Below are 23,568 nucleotides of genomic sequence, written 5' to 3'. Positions count from 1 at the left end.
GGGATTGAACTCGTCCTTGTGCTTGCAAGGCAGGCCACTGAACTGCTGAGCTAAATCCCCAACCCTCTCATTTTTTTTTTTTTTTTGGAAAAATTGGATTATTTGTATTTTTTGTTGTTGAGTTACGGAAGTTTCTTATATATTCTGGATATTCATCAGATGTTTGCTTTGCAAACATTTTCTTCCATTCTGTAGTTTGCCTTTTTACTGTGTCCTTTGATATATAGTTTTTTTGGTACCGGGAATTGAACTCTGGTCCTTGTGCTTGCAAGGCAGGCCACCGAACCGCTGAGCTAAATCCCCGGCAATAGTTTTTATTTTTAAAAAGATTTTAAACATTTAGATATTTTAGCACATGATGTATGAGGTTAGAGACCAACTTAATGTTTTCTAAATAGTTAATAATAATTTTTTCTATACTTGTCTATGACTTCACTATTGCCATGTTTTAAAACTACTAGTTTTTTACCCTTTTTTTAACCTTTCTTTTTTTCCAGATGAATATTAGCCAATTATATTTATGATCTTAACTCACTGGATGCCTGCTGCTTATTTTGTTTTACTAGTGTATGTTTAGGTTTTTATTTATTATAATTATTTTCTGTATAGAGTATGCTTCTTGTATTTTCTATAGGGCTGGGAGTGTTCGTTAAAAATGTACCTGATCCTATAAAATCAAAGACCATTTCAATGATTTTTTGTCTCTCTTTTCTTGAAAGACAAAGATATTTTAAATTTCTTTTGTGGGTTTTTTTTTTCTCTATATGAACTTTTATGGTTGCTCTTTTTTGTTTTCTCCATAGTACATTTCCCTTTCAAAAATCTTGTATTTCCAACATTTTAAACATGCAGCAAAGTTAAAAGAATTTTTCAGTAAACATCTGTAGAATCAGCACTTACCTATCTCCCCAGTGCTGTATACTCCTGTACTGTAGTCCGTCTGTGACTCTGTCTTCTGGTCATGCCTGTACCTCTGTCCTTCTCTGAATTTATATTATTTTTAGTGAATTTCAGGTTAATGTATTTGCATTCAGTTTTCTTTTGTACTGGGGATCAAACTCAGGTCCCTGCTTGCAAGGAGGCACCAATGCATTCAATTTTGACACAGTGCTCATGGCAATTATTTTTCTTTAATAGTTTTCCGTAGCATCATAAACTACTATTTTTTTTAAGCATCACAACTTCTCTGTCCTTACGCTCTTTCTCTATCTCTTGCTTCATAGAAATGTGTCTTTCAGTTAATTTTCAAGCAAAAGTACATGAAAGGTGTTTTTTTCTGACCATTACTAATTTTGAGACTATTACTTGTTGCCTTTGAACATGGTGGTCTCTTGGCTGGGTGACAAAACCCAACACTGTGCTAACTCTGACCATTTATTTAGCAAACTTCCCCCTTCTCATTTTTCTTTCCTTTGAGATAAATTTAAAATTCTGAATGAAATAGCTTAAGAATACTTTAGGGGAAGAAGGGACCCCCCCATCTTTCCCCCACCTCATCTTGAATTATATTTGTGCATTGTACATACTGTTACCTGATTATTAAATTTTGCTTTCTACCAATTTATGTTTAGTATTTATGTTGCTTTAAAAAAATGTTAAAAGCCAAAGGAACTTATTAAAAAGAAGTGGCTTACCATCTTAGCAGAATCTTAGAGGGCATAGCTTTGTAATGTGCATTCTTTTTATAAAAAATGATGAAGTCAGTGAGTATGTGTCTTAATTCTTCTCTTTTTAATGTTCTTGCACCTACTGTTGACTCTGCCATCTACGTACTTTATGTACTGGGGGCTCTGAAGCTCTCATTTATTATTTACACTAGGCCCCCCTTCCAAGAAGAATTTAAGTCTTGAGACAATAAAAAGCACAAATACAATAAAACCATTGAAACAAGGATAAGAATTAGTGCAATAAAACTGTAGGAGATGGTTATGTAGGAAGTCCAGAAAATACAGTAGTTGGTCAAAATTTAGCCAGAAGTAATCTGGTACGAAGTAGAAACAGAAAGATGAAATTTTTTCTGTCTTATCATCATTTTATAATAAATGTAACATACAAGTTAGAACTCTACAAAGAAAGTGTTTTCCTAATTTGTAAATAATGGAAGGAAGTTTTCATACTATTTTTTTATATAGGAGATCGGTATAAGAAACAGGAATCTTCATCATATTTCTACTCAAAAGCATAAGATTGAATTATGTAGTAGTTCTGGCATGTCAAAGTGACATGCTCTGGATATGATTCTTTTTTAATAATTTCATTGGATTGATTCTTCTAAGCTTTTTCAGGAAGGTGCTTATTCCTTTTTACTTCTTTGAGGTTTGTTTTTATTTTTTTGGCAGACATTTGCCTGATGGTAGTTGGACTTGCAACATCTGTTAAATGAGAGACTGTATAATGATGAAAGGCTAGGACGAGTTCAGTAGCACTTTTTATAAAGCTGTTTTACTAATACAAGCTAACTACTAACATTTATTGAGCACTAGTTTTGTATCAGATATTGATTTATTACTCATTTAGATTCATTCTAATTGTGTGAAGATTTATAGTGTGAGGTCCAAGAGGGCAGAGATATCTCTTCTACTTGTATCTGCTAGAAAGTTACTATTTTTTTCCATTGTAATTAATAAGTATCCTGTGGGACAGAATTTAAAACTGTAAAAGTGCTGTTTGTTCTCATACTTCTATTCTACAAGCCAGTTTTAGAATCCATTGCCTGAAAAAAGCTATTACTGTTATGGATGCAGTCTTTGTCACTTTCCTGATCCCTGAGACAAAATATCTGACTCCCACAACTTGGAGGAGAGACTTATCTGTGCTAATATTTTAGAAGTTTCAGTCCTTGCATGGTTGGCAGCGTGCTGGAAAGGTCGGGTGGAGGAAGGCTGCTCACCTCGTGGCAGCCAGAAAGCAGAGCTGTAAGGGAAGAGCCAGGGAGGGAGATGAGCCCCACCATGTCACCCCAATAACCCATGTCACCACCTTCTGACCAGGCCAGCTGTAGCACCCCCATAACCCATTCATCTTTGGGCAGTCCCTGCCTCTGATGCCTGGTGGAAGACATCTGGATATAAACCGTAACAGCTACCAACTAGATTTATTTTCTAATTTCACTGTTCCTTCTTCATTTATCAGTTGGTGTCTTAACTATAAAACAATTTTTCTCCTGTTTATCAGTTATAGATTATTGAATTTTTAATTCTTTAGATATTATTTTTTTGGGGGGCCTTCATATTGAGTGACATCCCTAGCTGTTTTTTTGGTACCGGGGATTGAACTCGGGTCTTTGCACTTGCGAAGCAGGTGCCGAAACCACTGAGCTAAATCCCTGGCCCTCCCTACCTCTTTCAAAGTTCATTTTTTTTATTTTTAAACAACTTATTCCCAAGTAATTAAATTATTCAGGCTGGGCTCAGACTTGTGATCCTCCTGCCTCAGCCTCCCAGAGTGCTGGGATTACAGGCATGCGCCACATGGGTGGCATGGCTGCTTATTTTCTTCATTGGGTTACAGTCACTTGTTACCATTATTTAACTCAAGTTGCTCCTGACTGGGTCCCTGGGAGTCTATTCAGTCTGATTTGTGTGTCTTTTTGACATATTTCCACTATTCTTTAAATTTGTTCTCTTGGTATAAGATCTTTTCAGCCATTTTCCAGGAATCAGCCATTTCTCCAAGAAGTCCAGGTTGCTTTTAGTAGGAAATTGAATTTGGAAATCAAAATCTAGGGCTTAAGAGTACTTTTAGTTACTGGTATGTTTTGTTCCTCAATTCTCTGCTGACAAAGAATTGTCACATATACACACATGTGAGTATAAATGCATTATTATACGTGATGGTGGAAATGCAGTATTGCTAAATGAACATATGTATGTGATTCCATATTTATGGTTAATTTTTAAATTTTTTTGCTGGGGATTGAACACAGGGCCTGTACATGCTAGGCAGGTGCTCTATCTAGTCCCTTTTTTGTTTTTGCTTGGAAATAGGGCAGGGGAGAGGCAGGAACAGTCTCATCATGTCACCCAGGCTAGTTCTAAGCTAGCTGGCTGAAGTAACCCCTCCTGCCTCAGGCTCCTGAGTAGCTGGCACTGTGTCATCATTTATATCCATCCCAAATATATTTATAGAAGCAAAAAATCATGTCTTTATTTAGATAATTGAGTTCTTTTATTTGAGGTTGTAATATATTCTCCCAATACACAGTTTTTACCATGCAGGTGAAGAACTTGCCTAGTTTTGAATGTTTGGAGGAAAATGCACACTGATGTGGTGGAAACGAGTGTACACGTGAAGCCTGAGGCATTGCACTTTCCCACCCCACGAGTCACTGAGGAAATACTCGAGGGGATTCATGAAGAAGCGTATTCATGAGCAGAGAGGCTTCCATATGAGGAATTTGTACAAGAATATTTGTATTTTTTTCCACTGCTGCTTATCAAAAAAGAAGAGAAGCTAAGACACATTCCATTATGTCATTGATTTAGAATTTAGCTCTGTTTTTTCTTAGGAGTGAAAGTGTAGGCATTCTGTTCTTTCTTAGTTGCTTGTTTTATTTATTGCTTTTCTACTTTGGTAATCACAGGCTAAAAATATTTTTAAGGGGTTATCAGTTTCTCATTAAATCTACAATTATACATGAGCTCAGATGCTGCCTGTGGGCTGACTCAGTCACTCTGCGAAGCTTGCTTTCCTTTAGACCGTGCTGCTTAAACCTGTGGAAAGTGAACTCCCTTTCAAAGGTGAGACCTTGTGGTCACCTGATGAAGACGGTGATGATGCCGCACCACGTACAGTGCTGCTGGCTGGCTGGGCTGCAGCCTCGCTGTGCTGCTCTAAGGCTGACTTCTTTCATCGATGTTTTTCCGCTTGAGCTGCTGTTCATCTCATGCTTGGAGCTGAGCTCCCAGCTGGCCTTCATGTGCAAGACTACTTTATTTACTTGTAAATCCACCTCTGCTCTTTTCTCATTGATCTACAGTGATTTAATTTGAATTTGCTTCTCGATTATAAGATAGTCATTAACATGACCTACGGTGAGCTGCCATTCATGAAAATATACTGTATTCAGCAAGCTACAGAAATAATAGCTTTAATTTTGAATATGTGTATCATAACAAAGGAAGAGGATGGATCCATGTGTTAGTCACAGTTCAGAAGTAACAAAAATACATTACAAAAAATAAGACACAAGTTCTGCATAATTGAAGAACCTAACACGAACACTGTTTAAAAGATTAGAATATTTGGTCTTTTTTTTTCCTTTTTTGCATATAGGTAATTTTACATTTTGTAACATTAATGTATAGCATTTTACAGCTGTCTCTATTTACCCTTCCTAAGGAGTAAATTAAAAAACAACAAATATTTAGTCACTATATGTCTAGAGTGCTGTAAACTTTATAAATCACTTTTATAAATCACATTTATCTAGGAAGCCTTATTATATCAGTTTACATTTCTTTCATAATCTGGTGTCATAAAACTTATATTTTGGAATTGTTCAGACCGTAATATATTGTGTCTATACCTAAATGTTTATCTTTGTAATTAAATAATAACAAAGTTCTGCCATCCATAAATCTTTTCATCAGTTGATAATTAATGGCTTCAGAGTTTGTCATTTTTGTGTATTTATAGCAAAAGAAGATTTCACTAAAGCAGGAAACTACTTAAAAGGGTGTGTCCTCACTGGAATTTATTCCGAAGAAGATGTTTGGATACTGTAAGTTTATTGCTCTTCTAATTTGAAGGAGGAAGAAGCTAAGCACTATAATGTGTGGATTGTCTTTATAGCTTATTTAGAAAGAACTACAACATAAATGTTTAATTTCCTTTTAGGAAGATCTGAAAAGTGCTAATTTTAATTTTGTTTGTTTTGTTTTGTTTTGTTTTTTGAGACAGGGTCTCACTATGTAGTTGAGACTGACCTGGAACTCACTGTGTAGCCCAGGCTGGGCTCGAACTCACAGTGGTCCTCCTGCCTCAGCCTCCTGAGTGCTGGGAGTATAGGTGTGTGCTACCATGCCTGGCTTAATTTCAGTTTCTTTAAAATATCCTTTCATTTTGGGCCAAAGTACCTGTAGGGATAATCTTGGATTCATAGTTCTTCATTCTCTTATAAAAATGTTCCTCTTTGGTTCTATTATATGTAGTTAGTGCTGTGATAGTTTTTGAAAATTTTCTTTTTTTTTTTTTGGTACTGGGGATCAAATTTGGGTCCTCGCACTTGCAAGGCTTGTGGCGGAACTGCTTGAGCTAAATCTCAGGCAAGCACGTTTTATTTCTTAAGCATCGCAGTTTATATCTGTTACCAAAGCATATTTTTACAAAACTCAGCCCTTTTTAAGCAACTTAAGCTGCTATGTGGAAGACGGGGTGCCTGCGAGTACCAGAATACTTTAATTGCTGCAGAGTGAAGGACTGGGCTGCAAGTTTGGAGACTGGTTGATATATAAAACATTCTGTGTGAGAGGCTCATTTTCACATGCAAGTGGACTTGTTAATCAGGAGTTTTTCTTACCTTCTGACTATTATATTCCTAATTGTCATTTCTGACTTGAAATCTCTCACCTTGAACACTGCTCTTGATGATGAGGCTTTTGTTCATTTGGTGAAATCAGTCATTTTTGAAAAGTGCATACTAAACTTGTAAATATGAGATCTAGCCATTTGAGAATGTATAATCACCTATTATTTTCTCTGTTCATTGTGTATTTTACTATGGTCCAAAGAGCCAGACTGGTAGATTTCAGAGCATTTTGTTTATAACCAACTGCCCAACTAAGAGACTCCTCTAGGTGATATAAAGATTGGGCTCACTGCTGACCCTTATAACATTTTAATGCCAATGCTCTGTTCTGGTGGAAGCAAAGTTTTTAACACGTCACCACTTCGTTGGCAATTTCATACAAAGCACTTTTTTCCTATTTAATTCAAGGCATTTTGTTTGAGATTTAATTAACAACAGTAGTGGGAGGGTAGAAGTGGACTCTTATCTTTGAGTCTGGACCACCTCATCTGAATTCAGAACTGTTTCTTCATCTATAAAATGGAACAGTGGAGGCTGCTTTATAGGGATGTTCTGAGGGTTAGAGGAAGCATAACTAAGACGGCTAGTATATTACCTGGCAGTTAGAGTTTCTCCTAGGTGTCCATCTTCTTAACTCCAAAAAGGTTGATCTTAGAGTTGTTCATTGTGTTCCAAATCCTCTTTAGACACATTCTTGATGAGTGAGTTGCAGGAGAGAATAAAATCTGTCTAGACTGTTTTCTATTGCTTTCCTCTATTTGAGGTTGTCAAGGCTCCTCAACTTTCTCAGCTTTACATAGAAGTTAAATTTGCCTGGAAAGCGAGTTAATTTTTTTCTGCTAGCAGTAGGGCTTTTCAGATGCTATGATTTTTTGGCCTAATTTTTCATGTTTCTGATGACTTGCTCTGTTTTGGTTGTGAATTTTAACCCTACATTTCTCCATAGGGCAAATAAATACGCTGCACCTCTTCCAGCCCTGCTGCTTGCCAGACACAAAGAGGGCAAGATAGAGAACATTCCACTAGCTGGCATCTCCGTGCGAGGCATAGTGCAGATAGTGACAGATGTGTTACAGGAGACATTTGTGAGTACGGTTCATAAAAAAGGTTGTTAATTTGAAACAAAACTTTAATCAACTAGTACACAGGTTTTCAGCCTTTAGTGGCACAGGGAATCCGTCACAATTCGTGGGTGAAGATTTTTGGGGTTGCTCTGGTTGGCTGTTCATTGATGATATGGCCAGCTTTTCTAGCCCATGCCCCAGATTTGCGTGTTGTATTAATATTTTCAGGATGTAGTTTTCTAAATTGTTTACTATGGGCCTGGGGATTTAGCTCAGTGGTTCTGACACTTGCCTCACAAGCTCAAGGTCCTTACTTTTCTGACAGATACAGGAATGAGCAGTGTCCACCACTGATCTTTTACGAATTCATGTTTCAGCTAGTTATCTTTCTGAAAACAGTGCTACCCATGTCACCAGTGTGACACAAAAGTCTTGTCCATATTCCCACAAGCTAGTGAGGCTGTCAGAGTCTTACCCATCTGGTCTCCCAGCCGTATTTGCCTCTTGTGTTTCTAAGTATATTGTATTGATCCCAGGTATACTGTGTGTCTGAACAGCTCTCTACCTGTGGTCACGATATTCTCCATATCTGAGAGCCCTGGTCAGGTTCATACCTCCATCTGGAAAGATCATATTCTTTATACAAGGCCCAGCTCAAATGTCACTTCCCAGAATGACCCATGATTTCCCTTACCTTATTTTTTAGCAAGTCACCCTGTCTGTGCATTTCTTCATTTGATAGCTAGGGCTTTTTAAAAAAAATCTGCTAGGGGATGATTTGTTATCTCACAGGTATAGCCACAGGATGAAATAATAGGTATAGAACTAAATTGGAAAATAGTCGGCTGTGCTATTATGTCATTGCTGTTTTAAATCCTAAATATATTACTTTCTTTTGCTCTTTCTGATTCTTAGAACTAATAGCCTAGACAGATTGTCTCCTACAGATATATTTTTTAATGGTTACTATATTTTTATTAATAATAAAATGATAAAAAGATTAGATTTCTAATTCCTTGTTAAATTTCTTTCAGTTATTCTCAGAAGAAATGAGATTGGCTTTTGGATTTGCTTTAATATGTTTTTATTTTTAATTATTCCAACTTATCCACAATGTTGGAAAAAGTAAAATTTAATTAATTTGTAAGTAATCATAGAAGTATTAAAAGAAAAATTACATTTAAAAAATCTGCTTATATTTTTACTCAGATTTTATTAGAATAAACATATAATAAGTTTTTGTTTTTGTTTTTGTTTTTTTTGGTGCTGGGGATCGAACTCGGGCCCTTGTGCTTGCAAGGCAGGCCGCAGAACCACTGAGCCAAATCCCTGGTACATTAACAAGAGTTTTTGTTTGTCATGTGTATGTTTGCTAATCTGGTCTAGATTTTAGGATAAGAAATTAGGAACATTAATTTTTTCTCAGAGTATTACTTCAAAAACTCATTAAGATGAGGTGGGATTGAGTAAGAAATTCTTGAGATTTATAGTTATTAGCACGGTAAATCTCTACTTAAATGGAAATGTTTGAATTACATTTTACAGACTCAAATTGTAGGCATGATTTGAATGTTGTTTGCTGCTTTGTACATTATAATTTCCATGTTTTTAATTTTTTGTTGTCTTTTTTGTTTGTTTGTTTGTTTGGTTTGGTTTGGTTTGGTTTGGTTTGGTTCTTCTCTTAAAACAGCCAGAAATCACGGTGGAAAATCTTCCCACTTATTTCAGACCTCAGAAGCCGTTACTTATTTTGTTCAGTGATGGCAGCATAAATCCTCAGCATAGAAAAGCAATATTAACACTACTGGCACAGAAACTCTTGGATTCATTTACTCCTTGCTGGCTAAATCTGTAAGTCTGTTTTACTTATTTCTCATATGTAAGAGGCCGGCAACATGTAATTATTATATTTTTGTTAGGAAATGAAACTGTAATTCTATGTTAGGAGTTAATAAGAAACTAAATATGTTATCATATTTTAGTAACTAAATTCCTACAGAAAAAGTCCAAGATGACCTTTTTTTGGATTGCATCTTATTCTACAGAAAAATTTAAAAGCAGTAATTTTTCTGATTTTTGAAAATTACAAAAATAGGGTAGTATGTAGTTTGCTTGAAGTTTTATTAACAGTACACCTTATTGCTTGAGGCATAGTTTTCTAAGGTAATCATCATTTGTAAGTTATCTAATAGTGGTATTTTGTGTAATGTAAAATGTGCTACATTAGGAAAACTAGGTATCTTTAATTGGTTTCTTTGTAGGAACATAATTATTTTTCATTTCTTTAATTTGACAAGAATCTCTTCTTTTTCCTGAGAAAAGGTACACCTTCATTTGGAAAAGAAGTATTTTTTTTTTTTTGAGTTTATTGGTACATTTAGGGATACAGTACAGTTACATTCATTGTTGGGATCATGTACCTTTACATGGCAAGTCTTGATTCTCATTTTTTTCCCTTACCTCTGCCCTCCCTTCACCCCCTCCTCCCCTCCCCATCTACAAACACTTTATTTTCATCTTTTCATTCTCTCACATTTTTTTCTTTTCCCTTTTTGTTCTTCCCCTACGTATCACACCTTCCCTACACCTTTAGCTCCTTTCCTCCCATTTCTAAATGTCAGTAATCTTATTAGAATCTTATGCATTGTTGCAGAATATTCACACCAGGGAAACTATTTGGTATTTACACATGTGGGACTTATTTATTTCACTTAGGAGTATATCTTCAATATGTATCCATTTTCCTATGAATGAATCTATTCTCTCGCTCTTTATGGCTGAGTAATATTCCATTTTATAGAAAAACCACAACTTCTTTATCCAGTTTCCAACGGATGGGCAAATAGGTTGTTTCCAAGATTTAGCTATTACAAACTGTGCCGCTATAAACATGGGTGCGCATACTTCTCTGTGATATGATTCTTTTAGTTCTCTTGGAAAGATACCCAACAGAGGGATGGCTGGGTCAAATGGCACCTCCAGTCCAAGCTCTTTGAGGTATCTCCATATTGATTTCCATAGTGGTTGCACTAGTCTGCACTCCCACCAACAATGGAGGAGGGTTCCTTTCTCCCCACAACCCCGCCAACATTTGTTATTGTGTGATTTCTTGATAGCAGCCATTCTTTGTGGGGTGAGGTGGAATCTCAGTGTTGTTTTCATCTGCATCTCTCGAATGACCAGTGATGTGGAACATTTTTTCATATATTTTCTTGCTGCTTTTACTTCTTTGTATGAGAAATGTCTGTTCATTTCGGATGCCCATTTTTGGATCGGGTCTTTATATTTGGGGGGACTGATTGTTTTGAGTTCTTTATATATCCTTGATAATAGTCCTTTGTCTGAGGTACAGCTGGTAAAAATTTTTTCCCACATTGTAGATTGTCTCTTAGTTCTGCTAATGGTTTCTTTTGAAGTACAGAAGCTTTTTAGTAAGATGAGATCCCAGTTGTTGATTCTTTCTGCTAGTTCCCGTGCTACTGAGGATTTGTTCATAAAGTGGAAAAGAAGTATTTATTTATTTATTTTTTTGGTACTGGGGATTGAACTCGGGTCCTTATGCTTACAAGGCAGGCCACCGAACCGCTGAGCTAAATCCCCAGCCTGGAAAAGAAGTATTTATAAATCTTATGATAGGTATATAACCAGTTAGTTTTTGAGTTGACATGTGAACAGATACTTTGTTAAGCTTTGGAAGGAACCAATTGCTTGTCTCAGATTTGTGTTGAGAACCCTTTGGGCTATGTATACTATTCATAGAAACAGCTAGGGGCTGCCTTGTTTTCTCCTAGGACAAAGAATGCCCATATTAAAAAAGTTTTTAAGAATCTGCTTACTAACAATATAGTCGTAGAGTTTTTGGGGAATGTCTTTTGATATCAAATGTATTGACATGAAACTTACTGAAAGTTCAATGTTCCATAAACTCTTATTTTCATTGTTTAGTTAGAGAAAGATCTACTAATTAATATGTCCAATTTGTTTCCTCTCGTAGCAAGAATACTCCTGTGGGGAGAGGAATCTTGCAGGCATATTTTGGCCTTCTGCCTCCCCTTCCTCTTCTGGTTTTGGTGAATCAGCATTCAGATGGTCAAGTGTTTGCATTTCCTTCAGACAAGCCTATAACTGAACAAAACCTTGCATTGTGGCTTAAGAAATTAGAAGCAGGACTAGAAAATCATATCAGTAAGTTTTCTCTTACTTCTTTAAACTGTTTAAAACACACAATTTTGCTTTTTGTTGCCTAGATTTAAAATTTTAATTATAGCCAATAAAATGCTAGAAGGAGTAAATTGTAATATTTATAAGTATCCTAAATCTTAATATGTTGAGAGCGTTGTCCGTGACAGCATTGTTTGGCCTACAGGACAAGGACTCAGTTGGGGACAGTTGGCTCCCCTACTAAACAGTCAGCTTGTCCGTAAGGCCTCTTTCTTCTCTTGAATTTTAATTCGTCAAATACACATTGCTTCTGTAGATTGTCACTATCTTCAGACAAGAGATTTTTGTAGTTTATTCAGTTTAAAAAGTTGTTATAATGGAAACATTGACCTACTGAAGCATGAGTCCTCCATGCTATTGTTAGAAATCTTAAATTGTCTATGTCACAGGACAGTTCTTGAGTCACTTTCTTATATGCATACCAATTTTCTTCCTATAAGTAAATATATTGTTTTGTAAAAGTGAAAACATTTTATATAAAATTGATTCTAAGTATCCTAAAAATGAGTATCTCCAACTGAAGTAGCTCCATCCTAGTTTCTCCCTCAACATTTATTATTACTGCTTTTGTTGATCAGTGCGGTTGGCCTTTACATTATAGGCCAGGTACTTCATAGAAAGTTACTGGTGGATAAAAATATTTATTGAACATGTGCTCTTTTCTAGGAATGGTGCTAAATATATTTCAGGCTTTATCTGATTTAGTCTCACAACAACCCAAGATTTCTAGATGTTGTTCATTATACCCTTTTTTATTTTTCAGATGAAAAAATTGAGACAGAATGAGATTAAGTAACGTGTCAAAGTTTATTCAACTAATAAATACTAGGGATTAGAGTAGGGATTCACACTTAACAGTATAACCAGAGCCCCTACTCTTAACCACATTGCCTCATCTATCTGTGTCAGCTTATAAACAGTTTAAAGCTGGGGATTTAGCTCAGTGGTTCGGTGGCCTGCTTTGCAAGTGCAAGGACCCGAGTTCAATCCCTGGTACCAAAAAAAAAAAAACAAAAACAAAACAGGGTTTAAAGATGGGAAGGTTTATTTTCATTCGTAGCTGCAGAAGTTCGTGGTCCGTGGTCCGCAGTCACTGGTCCATGGTTCACTGCTCCATGGGCCTGTGGTGAGGCAGAGCGTCGTGGCGGAAGTGCATTCTAGAGTGAAGCTGCTCACCTCACAACAGCTGAAAAACAAATAGAGCCAAGAAGGAACAAATCAGGGAGAAAATATAGTCAACATCATGCCTCTGTGACCCACTTTTACTTCCTAGTAATGCCATCAAATGATGTCTGCTGTTTTGGCTTGTGTCTAGATGTTTCCCCAAAAGCCTAATGCACTCCTAGGTGGGGCTTTTCAGGGGTAGCTGGATCAATTCGACATGAATTAAGGGTGTGATAACTAAATTAGTCCACTGATTGCTGTAGCATAGTTGTAGGTGTGGATAATGGAAAGGCCCACCCTGGGTGTGGGTGACATCATCGGTAGGCTTGTAGCCTGGATGGGATAAAAGTCCGGAAGCTTGCTGTTTCCTGCTTGCCATGCCATGGACTGTTTCGCTTTTAGAACACCCCTCTGCCATGCTACCCTGCCTTGGAGCCAGCCCACTAAGGACTGAAACCTGTACACACTGTGAGCTAAAATAATATTTTCTTCCTTTAATTTGTGAATGTTGGGTATTTTGTCTCAGCAACAAGAAAAGACAGATTTATCACTGTACTGATCAATACATTCACCCACTTGCGGAGTTAGAGCCCTCATGATCCATCATGATTCCAATAACCACCTCTGTATAGAAGGCTTTTGGGGGACATTTAGATCTAATTCTAACATTTATGTAACAAACTAACAAATGTGTAATTTTGCTTTTTTAAAATTAACTTTGTAATCAAGTAATTGAAATTGTGTGTGCTCTCCAGTACTGTCAGTTTGCAGTGATTTTATTTCAAATACATAGGTACTCTGTCTAATCTGTACACATAAATATTTGAGAGAAGCATTTCTGTTTAATGAAATAGTATTCTCCTAAGTATTATTTTATATTTAACCTGAATAATTATAAAGACAGCTAACAAAGTGAGTTTCATTAATTATTTTATATAATCCACACACAATGCCTATGTGGTAGGTATTACCCATAGAAAATAAGTATCACTCTATTAGTTCAATAAATTTAATAAGAGGTAGCATTTCTAGAATGCTTACAAGGTGTCTACCACATTGCTAAGTGACTTATTAACTGTCATTTCTCACAAGAATCATGAAAAATTACCCATAGAAGAATGACCGGAAAATGAGGAAGTTTGGGTTTACTCTAGAACCAAAAATTTTAATTGTCAAATAAGAAACTATATATTTATGTGATACAACATGATGTTTTGATATATGTACACATTGTGGAAAGATTAAATCGAGCTAAGTAACATACCTGTCAGATGCTCATCATTTCCATGTGGTAAGAACATTTAAAATCTCTGTTAAAATTGTTCACATATATAATACATTATTATTTATTGTAGTCATCATGTTACACAACAGATCTCCATACTTATTTCTCCTGGCTAAACCAACTTTATACTCTTGCACCAACATCTCCCTGTTTTCTTGCCCTGCAACCACCATTCTACTCTGCTTCTTTGAGTCTGGTTATTTAGATTTTGCATCTTTATGAATGAGATGATGTGGCATTTTTCTTTTTGTGCCTGGTTTATTTTACTAAACATAGTATTCTTTGGATTCATTCATAGTGCTGCAAATGACAGTCTTTTCCTTCTTTTTTTAAGGCTGAATAGCATTCTTTTGTAGACATGTACCACATCCCGGGTATCCATTCATCCTTTGATGGATACAAGTTGACTTCCTGTCTTGGGTATTAATAATGGAGCAATGATGGCTGGGGATTTAGCTCAGTGGAGCCATGCCTGCCTCAGAAGTGTAAGGTCCCAAGTTCAATCCCCAGTACCAGAAGGAAAAAAAAAAATGGAGCACTGAACTTGGAGTGCGTATGTTTCTCTCATATACCTATTTTTAATTCCTTTGGATATGTATCCAGAAGTGGAATTGTTGGCTTATATAGTAGATCCATTTTTAATTTTTCTAAAGAACTTCCATACTATTTCCCTTAATTTTACTAATACTCGTTCTTTTCCACAATATACAAGAGTTCCCTTTTATCCAAATGCTTACCACCACTTACTTTTTGCTTTTTTCATAAGGTATGACAGTTCATTGTGGAAAAGTGTTCAGATCCTTTGCCCATTTTTTAGTTGGGTTATTTTTTTCTTGCTGTTGAATTGCTTATATATGTTGGATATTCACCCATCGTATATGTGGTTTACATGTATTTTCTCCCATTCTATAGTTTGTCCACTCTGTTACTTTTGCTATGCAGGAGATTTTTTTTTTTGCCTTTGATAAAAACAGTCCTATTTTGTCTAGCCTTGTTTTTGTTGCTTGTGCTTCTGGGGTCATATTTTTAAAAAACCAAAAAATTACAAAAACCAATTTCGAGAAGCTCTTTGTGTTTTCTTTTAGTAGTTTTAAGTCTTTAATGTATTTTGAGTTGATTTTTTTTGGGGGGGGGGTACCGGGTATCAAACTTGGGACCTTACACTTGCAAGGCAGGCGGGCATTTTTTTGTAGATGGAGTGTGGTAAATGTCTAACTTTATTCTTCTAAATGTTATTAGAATATGCATTGAACCCACTGCCACATTGAAGAGATCTTCCTTTCTCTTGTGTGTTTTGGGTACTTTTGTTAAAGATGAGTCAAGATTAAATTGCTGGATTTGCTTTTGGTCTCTTGTTCAGTTGGACTGTGTGTCCTTATGCCACTAACCTGTTGTTTTGATTGCTATAGTTCTATGTAATATATTTTGAAGTAACATAGCTTCATTCTTTTATTAAAGAATACTTTGGTTAAATGAATTTTAGGATTTTTGTTTCCCTGTCAAAATGTTAGTGGAATTTTGATAACTATTGCTTTGAATCTGTAGATTGATTTGGATAATATAGACATTTTTATATCCCATAAGCAGAGATAGTTTTTCTTCAGTTTCTTTCATAAATATCTTATAGTTTCAAGTATATAGATTTTTCGCTTCCCTAGCTAAATTTATTCCTAATTATTTTATTTTTTGATGCTGTTAAGATTTTTTTCTGTTGATTTAGGTAGCATGTAAAGTTGTATTGATATGTCAATTTATTATCCTGCAACTTTACTGAGTATATTTTTATAAGAGTTTTTTGGTGGAGTCCTTAGGGTTTTTTAAAAAGATCATATTTTCTGTAAATAGAAACAGGTTAATTACTTTCTTTCCATTTTGGACAGAACCAGAATTTTTAAACACAGGAATAAAGATCTTGCTCAGAATTTATGATCCTGACCTCTGACATTATAATCTCTATTTTTTCTGAAAATATAGAAATTTGTACTTAAGTATGGGTGGTATCCATTAACTTCTATTTGCATATTAGCCATTTATATACAATTGTGATAATAGTAGACATGTATAGTTCATGCCCACATGAACCATAATCTAAATAAGTGAACTCATGGCAACATAGATCATTATTATACTAGGCAAATAATGTGAAATTTGATGTAATAAAAAGTCTCATAAAATATTATGTGAAGATTTTATTGCATACCAGATTGTTTAATCTTCTGGAATGATTCATAAGAAATAGTTATATTTTAAGATTGGAGTAGGGAGGGAGACAGGAGACTTTTCATTCTAACTTGTACCTGTTTATATGTAATGTTATTTTAGAAACTAAGAAGTTAATAGAGTTAACTGGCAATAAAATGATAGATCCATTTCCCCCATCAATATTTATCTCTATGTAGAAAATAACTTGTAAAAAAATTGGTATAATGATAAAAGTTTAAGATTTTTATTGGTACATGTTTGCAGAACGTAATGATTACACTCCTTGTGGAGAGTTGGGACAAATATATCTACTGAAAATACCTAGCCTTGCTTAGAGAAGTAAAATTAAAATAATTATGCCTGCAAATATGTATTTTAAAATAAAACATTACTGGTATATTCATGTGATAATTTTATAGATGTTAATCATTAACCCTTGGTTGTGTCTTCCAGCTGTTTTATCTGCTCAGGAATGGAAACCTCCTCTTCCTGCTTATGACTTTCTACGTATGATGGATGCCGCCACATCTCATCGTCCCACTGGGAAAGCTCCTGGGCGCATGAAAGAAATGGATGTGCAGGAGAGTGATAAAGAGCAACACAAGGATACACTGACAGTCAGAAAAGAACCATTTGAAACACTGAGAATAAAGCATTGGAATAGAAATAATTGGTTTAAAGAAACAGAAAAATCTCGGAAGCCTCATGGAGAGTTATGATCTCAAAAGTGAGCCAATTTTGGGGGGGCTGTAATTTAAGAGATGAAATTTATTTTAAAACTGTATTTCACCTACTCATTATACCCCAAGTAGCTTTCTTAAAAATTATTGAGACACTTCCTTTTCTTTTCTTTTTTTTTAATACCAACTCTTCAAAATACAGGCATATTTTACACTTAGTACCATTTCTCAGTATGGAGTAGCCATATTTCAGTTGCTCATTGCCCGCATGTGGTGTGTGACTGTCTTATTGGAAATCTCAGTGCTGACAGAAACTGGTATAACTAATTTAACTTAGTTGTAGCCGTGTAGCACAGCTGGTGATTACATTTGTTTTCTTACAGTCATGATATTTTAACCAGCATCTCTCAACAGGGGTGTAGTCTTGCTTCTGCAAGACATTTGGCAATGTTGAGAGACACTGTGGGTGTCATGATCAGATGCAACTGTTATCTGGGATGTAGGAACAAGGGGTGCTGCATTGGACACCCCCTTAACAAGGAGTTGCTCTGCCCCCAGAGACAGCAGCTGACTTGGAAAAGAGCCAAATAGGGCTTCTAGAAATAAAAAATACAATATTTAAAATTAAAAATTCAAATTAGACACAGCTAAAAGAGGGAGATAACAGAAAGTTAGATCATAGAAATTACTCAGAGTACACCAGGGACAAAAAGTTTTGCATACTCTAGAGGAATAGAGCAAACAGAAAAATCTGCCTCTGTCTGTCTTTCTGTCTGTCTATCTGTCTATCTCTCAACCTCTCAGTCTCTCACATCAGCTTACACAAGCAGAGAGGTTCACTAGTCTGCACTGGCCCTCGGTAGGCTGGAGAACTGAGGAAACCAGTAGCTGCTCAGTCCAAGAACAAGAGGAGCCAGTGATGCAGCTTTTGTCTGAGGCTGAAGGTCTGATTCCCTGTCACTGGTCCACATTCAGATGGAAAGGCTGAAGAATCTGAAGTCTGAGAACTGTGAGTGATAGCACCAGCACAAGCCATATCCACTCAGAAGTCTAGCATGCCTATGTTCAAGAGTTTGTCCCTACTGATTTTCCATTGTAGCCAGACAACCTGCCTATTGGATGGCGCCATCTGTATCTACAGCAGACCTGCTCCACTCGGTTCTCCAACCCATATGCCAGACAGCTCTGGAAACACCCTCAGACATACCTACAAGTGTACTGTAGGCCTCTCTCGATTTAATGAAGTTGACAACCAATATTAACCATCACACATAAAAATCATGAATGAAAAGCTCTAAGAGACAGAATAACAAAGATTAAAAGTGCACCCGCAGTTTTGTAAAGAGAGAGCAGGTCAGGAACAGAAGCCAAACAAAAGAACAATTGACAGAATCTTCTAGAACGATGAAAGATACCAGTTCACAAATTCAGGAAGCTTATAAATAGGTTCAGTAAAAGTGAATCCATACTTGACACGCAATGAAACTGCAAGAGTTAAAGGCAAATAAAAAGCGCAAGAGTAAAGAAGACTATATTTAAAGAAGTGACAGTTTGAAACAGCGAGATAGTGCAATGATTTCAGAGGCTAAAGGGAAAAAGTTGATTTAGAATTTCATATTTAGTGAAAATATTTTTTCAAGAAAAAAATAGGATAAAGATATTTTAGTATAGCCAAAACAGAGTTGCCACCAACAAAATAAGAACTTCCCAGACGTTTACTTCATGTGGGAAGAACACAAAACAGAAGGGAATGAGAAACTGTCCACCATACCTCACACTGAAACTAAATTGCCGCTGTGAGGTATGAAGAGGTGGAATGACTAGTAGGTGATTGAGTCATGAACATGCTGCCCTCATGAATGGCTTAATCCATTCACGGCTGTGAGGACCAGTGGATTAATGGGTTATCACAGGAGTGACTTTGTTATAAAAGTAAGCTCTTACTCTCTGGCTTTCTTGCTCCATGTTACCGTATGATGATGCTTTCCACCATGGCCCTCACCAGATGCCTACAAATGCTGGAACCATGCTCTGGATTTCAGAATCATAAACTAAATTAACTGAGGCTCAGTTGTGGCCACAGAAAATGTACTAAGACTTGAACAAAGTAGTAAATGTGGATAAATCTGAATGAATAGTATAAAACAATGTCATGAGGGATTTTAAGAAACAGACAATGAAATTAACATACACAATGACAATGTAGGAAAAAGAGTCAGTGGTTGATGTGCTTGCTCTTCCATGAAAAAAAAAAAAGGATAAAGTTACTGATTCATTTTAGGTTTCAGTAATATGTGTTTTGCAATTTTTAGGTTATCAGCTAAAAGAATCGAAAACTCAAACTGGGGAAAATTTACAGGTACAAAAAACAAATCAAAAGGCAAGGCAGGAAAATAACAAACAGCATAAAGGACAAGTAGTGTAAAATCAGAGCAAATTTAATCTGAGGTATTAGTAAACACATGCAGATAAATCAAGTGTTTCAATTAGGACTGCCAGGCATGATTTTCAGAAGTCACTTATATAATATTTACAAGGGATTCATGTAAAAAATGTACAAGAAAATTAAAGTAAAAGGATAGAAAATACACCATGCAATTTTCAAAGTGAAAGCTATTCAAATAAGCCTTAATGTCAGGTAAGATATATATTAAGTAAAAAGCCATTATTAAAGATGGTCATATCATAATAATCAGTTCAACAGTAAGTTACAACAGCTGGAATTATTAATTCACAAGTTTTTGAAGTAAAAGGCAGATCACTAACTTTTTAAGTGAGGGAAGTTATTGAAGATGTCACTAATAAAGTTGACTACCCAGTGACTGTTGAATACACATTTTTTTCAAGCTCACATAGAAAATTTATAAAAGTTGATATATGGGGCTACAGAGCAAGTCTCAATAATTGTTAAAGGATTAAAATCATATACAACATACTCTGACCATGATATAATTAATCTAGAAATCTGACAAAATGATAAGATGTGGAGTTAAGGAGCCAAGCATATAGCATGTGTTTGTGATGAAAATCTAGGCATCATGTTGTATATTAATGGCAAAACTTGGAATTAAATTGGAGCTGTCTTCACATTTAGTGAGGTGGTAACAGAAGACTTTCCTATCCATAATACTTTATGCTTGACAATTTTATACATATATAAGTATGCTACATATGTATATATAACATCAAAATAATGGCCTAGTATTGGCTATTGAATAACCTGATGATTCAGATATTTCTCCCAATGAGAGTTGATTGATGTTCTAACACTTTATGGGTGTAGCCAGTAATTTCACATTCTCTTAAAAGTATGCCTTTTTTTCTTATTAAGCTATGATAATGGAAGTCTACTCAAGATCTAGTTTGGATAACCTAGGGTCAACTTCTTACATAGGCCTAAAGAGCTATGAAAAACAGATGTAGAATCTGCAGTCTAGTGAAATACTCCAGACAGCCCTCTTGACTCAGAATGGGCAAAATTTCACATCAGCCTTTTAATCAAAACACTCATTTCCTCTGACATTAAATGCAACCTGAATTTTCTGTTTCTTGTGGGGATATCTTGTACATTTATGAAGACTACTTTTGAAGAATTCACTTTGCTTATGTTAGTCTTATTTCCTTGTTTGAGATACAACCTAATGAGCTACCCTATTCTTGGTGTCATGAAGTTCCTTCTGGATGTCTGGTTTATTGCACTGAAAGTAATTCATGTAAACCATTTCCTCAAAGTTACCAAGGATAGGACTCTTCAGGGCACACCAGTCCTAGATGGTCTTCACAAACATGAATTCCTACTTGGATGTTGTAAGAAGCTAAGATCACTCCTAAAAAATACTTAGATGGGGTCAGGGTTATTCTAAGATGTTCTCTGCAAATACTGCCTAACAAAAATGGTCAGAGAAATTTTTGTTTGGCAACCAGAATCAAGAACACCAATATATCCTGAAACATTTGGACACGGAAACAAGTGTAGCATGCTGGGTAGAAAAGGGAATTTGGATTCAGACAGAAGAATCTTTGAGTCTCCAACTTCTAGCCATGTGTTAATTCATTTAAAATTTTTACAACTTAATTTATTCATTGGTGAAAATACTGCAGCGTTGAGGCTTAAACGGACATGCATTCCATAATTGTCACCTTAAAGATTGATTTCTTTGGGGCAAAGGTCATTTTCACAGTGATAAATTCTGGTAATAAAAGTTGGAAATAATATATGGTGTGGAGATATAAATGCAATAACTAGTATCACTTCCCTTCCACTCCCAATTACAGAGTCAAATGGTTACCAATTTGGTTTCCATTTGACCTTTTAAATATTTCACTTTTTGCGGGGGAGTTAGTCATAATACCTAATTAGAATACAATTTGAAAAATTAAATTTACTTTTTCTCTTTTTGTGTATAACATTAAACTGTGTTAAATATTTCATCCTTATTGAGTACCGAGGTGAGGAGGTTGTAGAAGAATCGTCCCACTTGATCATTAATATCGTCCATAGTTGCTTTTTGAAGTGGGGCTTTCACTGCAAAACTGGACTTTAACACTTAGCAGGCATTTAAATTCTTACTTAATGCTTACAATGCCCTGTGTTTTGGCTGAAACAGCACTGTTGTCCTGCTGTGGCACATGTTAGTGTGGCAGTCCTGTGGAGGACCACCTCCCTCATGGGACTAGGCAGCCCTTGTGGTTGTGGTTGTCTGGTAGTTATGACTGCCAGCTGAGAATGACTTAGCTCCATGTAACAGATAATCTAGCAGTCACTGAAGCACACAGGGGTTTGTTTTACTTAAGTGAAGACGACAGGAGCTACACAACGCTGGCAGTGCCCTAGATGCTTTTGTTTTTCTATCCATACTGAAATGGTTTGTTGCCACTTAATTGTAAGATACTGGCAGAAGCTCAAATACCTGTAGGGTAGGAAGGAGGATTGTACCAAATACATTTCTTCATTTTATGAGAACAAAGGCTAAAGCAAAATCCCCTTAGAGATGTTCCTTGTATAAAGCATACACCAGAGCTGGATCTCAGCCACTTCTACTGCCCCAAAGTCCTGGGAATCAAGTCCTACATTTGGTTTTCCAGCCTCTACCCTGCAAAACCATGGAAAAGGTACAGTCCACATCCTGTCACAGGAAGGAAAGTAGGAGAAAGAGGAATGGGCTCTGCCTATTGTGTTTTGTCACTGGTGTGTAGACACACCCAGTGCAAACATGAGGGTGATCTACAAGCCCTCCACGGAAAAGCTCCACGCCAAAAGAAGGCCTGGCCTCCAGACTGTTGGTTTTAGTGGCCAGCAACTTTGGTTCTCATACATCCCTGAGTCTGGGTTGTGGAGTCCTGCATCTGCTGTGTCTGACTCAGGACTGCCGTTGTGCCTCAGCTCAGCTCTGGGTAGTGCAGCAATTCTCATACCTTTGTATCCTCAAGGATTGTTTCAGGCACACTTTTACTTCCTTTCCCCTGAGGACTCTACAGTGATACTCTGGCTCACTGGAAGGTCTCCTAAAGCACGGCGATCCTTATGTAAACCAGCTCTCCCCTTCTTGGGATATGGGGTAGTAAAGGAAATTGTTCTCCTCTGTCCTCTCTTGGCAAACAGTCTTGGCTTACATTTGTTCGACTTACAAGAACAATTCAAATGACTCTTCAGAGAACAAAATCATCCAGAGTGACTCCCTGTATGTTCTGCTTGATTACCAGAGAAATGGACTTCAACTTTTCTCACATAAAAGAAAAATTTTGGCCACACAAAAAATTAGAAAATATGTAGTTACTGCAGTACTTAGAAATAGTACAGTCATTTTAAATTTCATGTAACATCTTTAGATCATATTCATTCATGTGTTACTTTTCTCTCATTGCTAAGACAAAATATCCAGCACCAAAAATTAAAGGGGAAAGGGTTTATTTAGCTCAGTTCGTAGAGGTTTCAGTCCATAATCGGCTGGCTCCGAGGCTGGGACGGCAAACAGGCCTGGCAGAGCAGGAACGACATGGCGCACACAAGGCAGCAAGGGCAACACGGGGCTTTAACAGTGTCTTTCTGCTCCTTTTGTTCAGACTACAGGGATTAGGGGGTGACAAACCAATCAGGTGTAATGGTTTAGTAATCACACACCCTTAATCCTAGCTTCACACACCAGATTCATCCTCCTCAGAAAAAGCCCACCTACAACTGCCTGAGGCTTTGTGGGGGACGTCAAGACATAAACCATAACAATTACTTTCATTCCTTCAACGTATGTGTGATACCTACTAAGTGCCAGCCCCTGGTCAAAGTGCTGTGGACCTCAAGTCAAGTCAGGCACTGTGGAGGAGGTCCCGGTGGAGGATCTTAGCGTATCCTGTCGGGGAGACAGGGAAATCACTTTCACCATGTTGTGTAGCAAGTGCCAAGGCACAGGTTACATAGGATGGTGA

At 36.5% G+C, this 23,568-nt stretch overlaps 1 protein-coding gene across 1 annotated transcript in view; it reads left to right on the top strand.

The window, feature by feature from the left end:
* Positions 1 to 23,053, top strand: part of Txndc16 (thioredoxin domain containing 16) — an 80,230-nt gene extending 57,177 nt beyond the window's left edge. Inside the window, exons 15-19 of the mRNA XM_019208715.2 lie at positions 5,638 to 5,722; positions 7,476 to 7,614; positions 9,284 to 9,444; positions 11,588 to 11,778; positions 16,919 to 23,053. Of these exons, the coding sequence (XP_019064260.1) occupies positions 5,638 to 5,722; positions 7,476 to 7,614; positions 9,284 to 9,444; positions 11,588 to 11,778; positions 16,919 to 17,184 (842 nt within the window). The 3' untranslated portion in view covers positions 17,185 to 23,053. The remainder of the gene's footprint in view (positions 1 to 5,637; positions 5,723 to 7,475; positions 7,615 to 9,283; positions 9,445 to 11,587; positions 11,779 to 16,918) is intronic.
* Positions 23,054 to 23,568: the final 515 nt, after the last annotated feature.

This window comes from Fukomys damarensis, unplaced genomic scaffold, assembly GCF_012274545.1.
Source record: "Fukomys damarensis isolate Sample0158 unplaced genomic scaffold, DMR_v1.0_HiC HiC_scaffold_17, whole genome shotgun sequence".
Classification (NCBI taxonomy): Eukaryota; Metazoa; Chordata; class Mammalia; order Rodentia; family Bathyergidae; genus Fukomys; species Fukomys damarensis.
This window is presented reverse-complemented; position numbering and strand designations above follow the sequence as displayed.